Here is a 6,000-nt window from a genome sequence, read left to right on the forward strand (position 1 = left end):
TTTTACACTGCTTGAATCAGGGTCCAAATAAAGTTCACACATTGTACTTGGTCAATGTGTCTCTTAAGTCTCTCTTTTTAAAATCTTATTGTTGAACTTATTACATATGTATCCCCCACTTCCTCCATAAGTCTCTTTTAGTCTTAGGTTCTTCCTCCTCACTCTTTCCTCCTTGTTTTCTTTTCTTGCAATCATCTGTTGAAGACACCGGGCCATGTATAGGCTGTGTTGTGATCAGGTCATTTGATTTACTCCTCTGTGCTCTGTGTTTCCTGTGAACTGGTTGTCAGATCAGTCTCATGTTCAGTTTTCTGGTAAAAATACATCATGAGTGTGGCTTGTACTTACTCCAGGACGTAATGCCTGCTCCTCTCTCTTTTTCTGGTGTTAAATCTGAGTAGTGGGTTCAGATTCCAGCAACCAGTATGAAGTTCCCCATCACTTTTTCCACGTATTGATTTAATTGATCATCCGTTTTTGCACATGTCCTTCCCTGATGTGCTGTAAGTCCTGGGTCTCCCAGGTAACCAGCACTGGGCCACCGACGCCCGGGGAGGGGTCGGAAGGACCGCGGAGCCCGGAGCCCGCAAAACCATTGCCGGGTCAGCGTGCCCAGCTCGCCCTACAACGAAAGTATCACGCGGGAAGTTTAGACAGGCTTTAGGTTCTTGCTCTTCGATTCCTGAGACCCCGGCCACCTGGAAACAAACATCATCAAGTGATTATGAGGAGACCTGACCAGCCCAGAGGCCGGTCGACCTCGTGGCGCAACGGTAGCGCGTCTGACTCCAGATCAGAAGGTTGCGTGTTCAAATCACGTCGGGGTCATGCTTTTGGTTTCTTTTTCTTTATTTCCATCATTTTCAACTATGAGCTCCAGCGGTCAAGTAGGAGAAGCAGCACCTTGTAGGGGCTCTTGACCCGAAGCCTCGCGCCATCCCATGGAGAGAGCCCAATAATCCCGTGTGTTTTTTGTGGACGGCGCAAGTTCCAGATCGCTCAACCCAGAATAGAGAGTCGGGAGCTTGCGCAGGCAAGAATGTAGCTCGGTCAGTTAAACGTTCTGCATATCGGCTCCGCTGTACTGGGCAGGATCTCAAAGAATGAATTCTTTTCGCTACATGTCATTTTTTATTGCGAAGTAAGAGTTCAGATCTCAGAGGGAGCAAACAATGTTAACTTGGACGAGGTGGCCGAGTGGTTAAGGCGATGGACTGCTAATCCATTGTGCTCTGCACGCGTGGGTTCGAATCCCATCCTCGTCGGTTCCGCTTGCTTATGCCAAATTTTGTAATCCGAAAGTAAGAATTTCTCTTATTTTCCCTTTGCCCACATTCAATTTCCGTGTCACTCGTTTGTTCTCGCTAACAGTTGTGGTTTTCGTCCCTTCTGCATTTTCCAGTATGGGCGAAATTGGTTATAAAATAGCACTGGACATTAACGCACCTGCTCTTGGAGCTGACCTGGGCAAGAAAAGAGGCTCTCAGAACTCTAGCACTAGGCGCCGTGGCTTAGTTGGTTAAAGCGCCTGTCTAGTAAACAGGAGATCCTGGGTTCGAATCCCAGCGGTGCCTCGGTGGGTGGTCTTAACTTTTGCTAAGACTGCGAGAAGAGTAGCTGATACTTCTTGAAATGCTTGGTAATTTAGTCTTTGAATTCTGTTTATTTTTACCCAATTTTTCCAGGCAAAGTACATAAGTAGTGTACATTCTATATAGCATTATATAGAGACTGTGAGCACAGCTGGCCGGTTAGCTCAGTTGGTTAGAGCGTGGTGCTAATAACGCCAAGGTCGCGGGTTCGATCCCCGTACGGGCCAGTACAGGCGATGTTTTTTAACTGTTTGAATTTAAAACGTCTTGTAGAACATTTCCAACCCCGGAACTCTTTACACATAAAAGAGAAACTTGTTGAGGCACAGTCCAAAGTGCTAGTGTTTTCTGGAACAGGATGATAGTAAAACAGAACAGGATCTCTTTCTGTGATCTCTTTATAAATCTCCTGGCCTTAACATGGTGGCTGCTGGAACTTACTATGTGAACTGTAAACATAGAAAGGTGCCAGGGGTTGGAACAAAGATGATCTCAAACCATACATGTGGCACTGATCAGTGCAGTGTGGGAAATGAGATCAGGAATGGAGCTAACAAGTTTCCCCCATCTTTCTCCACAGACAAAATGTCCAATTCGCCCAGTCCTTCCCTGAATAAGGCGTATTAGCATCTGAGAAGACAATCCCTTCCTTTTTCTGGAGCACCTTGCCTCGTTTCTGCTTTTATCGGATCTCTGGGTCATATATGTGTCCTGCAGTTCCCCTCAGACCTGATGCCTAAGAGCAGGAACAATATCCTTCCCCACGTAGCCTGGGTCCCCCACCTCACTCCCAGCACCGACCCCAAGGGAGCTCCACGAAAAAGACGGACCCTTATTCCCATTCTTTTTGGCTCATCAATCCGTGTAAAGCCACACAGACACAGCTTCAGCCTTAGCAGCAGCAGCAGCACTTTAATTCCACAAAAACTCAGAAAGTTAAAACTGATTAGAACACTCCACAACAGGTGGGCTTCAAAACCAGCAACAATTCTATTGAATCCTGAGAGCAGTGAGACCACTCCCAACTCACCCCCTCTACCATGCAATGCATTCCTTCTAGCTCCACCCTGGTCTGGCTGAAATGGGATGGTAGGGGGCCAGTGGGCAAAAGCAGGAGGTTATCCATCTGCAGGTGTGCATCCTTGTCTGCATGGTGTATGACCAAGGACCACTCAAACTCCCATAGTTCCTGGCACCTGAGATGTGATACTGGAGTCAGAGTGGCCACAGTGGGGCCTGGGGCCTCTGTTCCCCTTTCTTGATCACATATAGCATATCTCTCAAGCCCAGACCTGAAACCCTGGGTTCCCAGGGACGGTGCTTTAGTTAGAGAAGAGTTGAGGAAAACAACGTAGCTACAGATGGCCAACTGAATAGAAGCTGAGCATCATCACCTCCCACCGGGAAAGCCTTTAGAACTTCCCATATACACCTGCATACGGCCCAGCGAGTGGACGCCGGCCTGCTAAATGCATCTTGAAGAGTCCGTAGGATCCTACTGGGCCCTGGCCTGGTCTCTCTTGCCCTCCTGGTCACTTGCACAGAGCCTCCAACACCTCCAGGGTGCGTCGGATATCCCGGATTTGGCGCGCCAGCCCCTGCACTGGCTGCAGAGCCCTCTCCAGCTCCTCGCAGCGCGCTAGCAGGGTGTACATCCCCTTGATGCTCATGTCCACGGCTTCGCCTAGGGAGTCCACAGCGTCGCGGTAGGTCTGGATGCAGCCCACGCTCAGTGCTGTCAGCTCCTGCACCGCACCACCTAGCCCGCGAAGCAGACGGTCCACCCTGCCGCCCAGCTCCCTACTCAGACGCTCCAGGTCCCGCAGCACGTCCGGGTCGATGGGGGGGATGGCCGGAGTGGATGAAGGTGCTGAACAGGGCGGCGCAGGGACAGGGGGCGGGGGTTGAGAGGTGCTGCTCAGACGGATCTTGAGTTGCAAGTTATTGGCGACAAAATGGGTGAGGTCGCCCTGGCGGCTCACCGTGCCCTCAAGCTCCAGGGGGCTGGAGATGGTGGCGCGACGCCCGCCACCCGCGCCAGACTCCGCACCCGCTGGGGACCCAGAGCCGCCGCACGCCCCGCTCAGCCCATCCAGGCTGCGGCTGTCCTGAAGACGGCTGGAAAACGATCTGCCAGCCCTGCCGGCCGCCCCCTCGTCGTCTTCCTCCTGCTCAGCATCCATCCCGCCGCCTCCCGGGCCTCCTCGACGGCTGATCGTTTCGGATACAGGCTTGTCCTCGGGCGGCTCAGGGTCCTTGCGTATGGAAGACCCGTGCGGGTTGTGTTCGGCATCCGGCGCTCCCTGGTGGCTCCCCGGTCCACACAGCATCACTGAGCGGCCGAGCTCGTTCTCCGGAGCCTCCGGTCCCGGCCAGTGGACGACGCTGTAGCTCGAAGTCTTAGGGGACGCCCTGGGGTGGCGGCTCGAGCCTCCAACGTTCTCGGCTTCTTCCTCTCCCGTCACCCGGAAGCCTGAGGGCGGTTCAGAAGGCGTTCGGCCCGGCCCGCCGCCAAAGATCGCGGCTCGCTGTCTTCCCAAAGTCAGAAGGTCTGACTCGGGCCCAGGCGGCCGGTGGGACGACTCCATACTGCAGCTGGGGACAGGAACCGAGGACTTGGTTCACCCGGGCTCCCGAGGCGTTTGCGGCGCCTTTAAGAGGCGTAGGTAGAGGAGCGCCGAGGTCTGCGTGCCGACAACAGTAAGGACGGAAACAACACTCTGATTGGTCACAGCGACCAGGAAGTCCCGGAAAACGAGCTGTTAGTGAAGAGCCGGACACAAGTGAGAGCCAGCGGGGTGGAGATGAGGTGACAGCTGCTGTCGTAGCCCCGCCCATTCAAAAAGTTGAGGGGGAGAACTTTAAAGATCAAGATCCTGAAATACCGGCGTCCTCCAAGGGCGGGGCTCCGACTCTTTATGCCCAAATGGCCACGCCCATAGTCGTTGCTTAGCAACCCCACAGTTAATGATCAGACTTGGGAGTACCTGAGAGATTCTTGGGATGGAAATACGTAGTGTATCCTGCTTGGACCATCGGGATTGAACCGCCTCTAGTGGATCGGGAAGGATGAAAACAACTCAGCAGAACATGAGTGGTTCGTACCGTCGTCCTCGGCTCACAGACCTAGCAGATGAACTATTCAGAGCGACTAATGGTGGACACCGAGGCCTGTTTAAGGGCTTTCCAGTGCTACTGCCACTGTTCTTTCTCCTGCTCCCTCCAGGTTTGAGTCTCTTCCCTTGGAGGATGGCATGTGATTTTGACGCTAGATAAAATATTCAGTAAGTGAATGTCCCTGCATGAAGGTCAGAGCCCTGGGACCATTCTGATCTCATGTCTTCCTTCTCTTCCCCTTACTGGTCCTGCTGGAGCCACACTGGCTTCCTCCTCACTCTTCAGACATGCTCCCACCTCAGGGATTTACACTTGCTCTTGCCTTTTTTTTTTTTTTTTTCATTAAGTTAAAACTTTCCTAAGCTAAATAAACAGAAATATCAAGAAACAATTTTTACCTTGTAATGTAGAAAAAAACAGGCAAGCTCTATTCCATGCTTAAGTGTTGAGGTTCTTATTCTTCAAATCTTATTTCTTAAAACTCAATGTAGCTAAAGTTTAATGACAAGTCCTGTTATTTCTTGCCATATGTATTACATAGCAAGGGTATTTACAATAATGAAGCGGCTGACACGTGTTTGTTGTCAAAGAGTAATTTGGGAGGTTTTTTTTACATTTTTAAATGGTTGAAAAATAATCTAAAGAATATGAAAGTTCACATCATTATAAGAAATTCAAATTTTAATGTCCATAAAATTTTGTCATGCAGCCATGTTCACTCATTTATGTACTGTTTGTGGTCGCTCTTGTGCCACAATGGCAGTTTAGTAGTTCCAGCAGAGGCCATATGGCCTGCGAAGCCATAATTAATTACTTCCCGGACTTTGACAGGTAGTTTGCCACTTCTTGCATGCAGGCTGCTGGAAAATGGCTCACTTCCCAGGAAGGGCTCGCTCCTGTTTGCCTGTCACTGTCACAAACTGTTGGTCACTCCTGGATGTCTGATGTGACTCATATTTCCACACATATGCACACTGTCTATGAGGCTTTGGAATACTCTTTTCAATATTTATAAAATATTTTTGGCCCAAAAGGCCTGTACTACACAGTGCCAGGAGCTAGAGAAGGATGAGTTTTGCTGTAATCAGGGCCAAGTGTCTTGTTAAAGGCCCATGTTTTCCCTGCTACCCCTACCCCATACATGAATGTATTTTTTTTGTTACAAACTGAAATTTTTGTCTATGGGAATTTAGTATGAGACCAGGTATTTGAACTAAAATAAAAAACAATTATTTCATTCCTTACACCAAAAGAATTTCCATTTTGATCACAATTTTAAATGAAAAATAAA

At 50.0% G+C, this 6,000-nt stretch overlaps 1 protein-coding gene across 1 annotated transcript; it reads right to left on the reverse strand.

The window, feature by feature from the left end:
- Positions 1-2,477: 2,477 nt before the first annotated feature.
- On the reverse strand, positions 2,478-6,000 carry BORCS6 (BLOC-1 related complex subunit 6). Its single transcript, XM_080678642.1, has one exon. The coding sequence runs from the start codon at positions 4,178-4,180 to the stop codon at positions 3,125-3,127; it is 1,056 nt and encodes a 351-aa protein (XP_080534768.1). The 5' UTR covers positions 4,181-6,000; the 3' UTR covers positions 2,478-3,124.

The sequence above is a fragment of the Plecotus auritus genome (assembly GCF_963455305.1).
Source record: "Plecotus auritus genome assembly, chromosome: 7".
Classification (NCBI taxonomy): Eukaryota; Metazoa; Chordata; class Mammalia; order Chiroptera; family Vespertilionidae; genus Plecotus; species Plecotus auritus.

Coding starts and splice junctions, on each gene's coding strand:
- BORCS6 (XM_080678642.1), bottom strand. CDS start 4,180: ATGGAGTCGTCCCACCGGCCGCCTGGGCCCGAGTCAGACCTTCTGACT.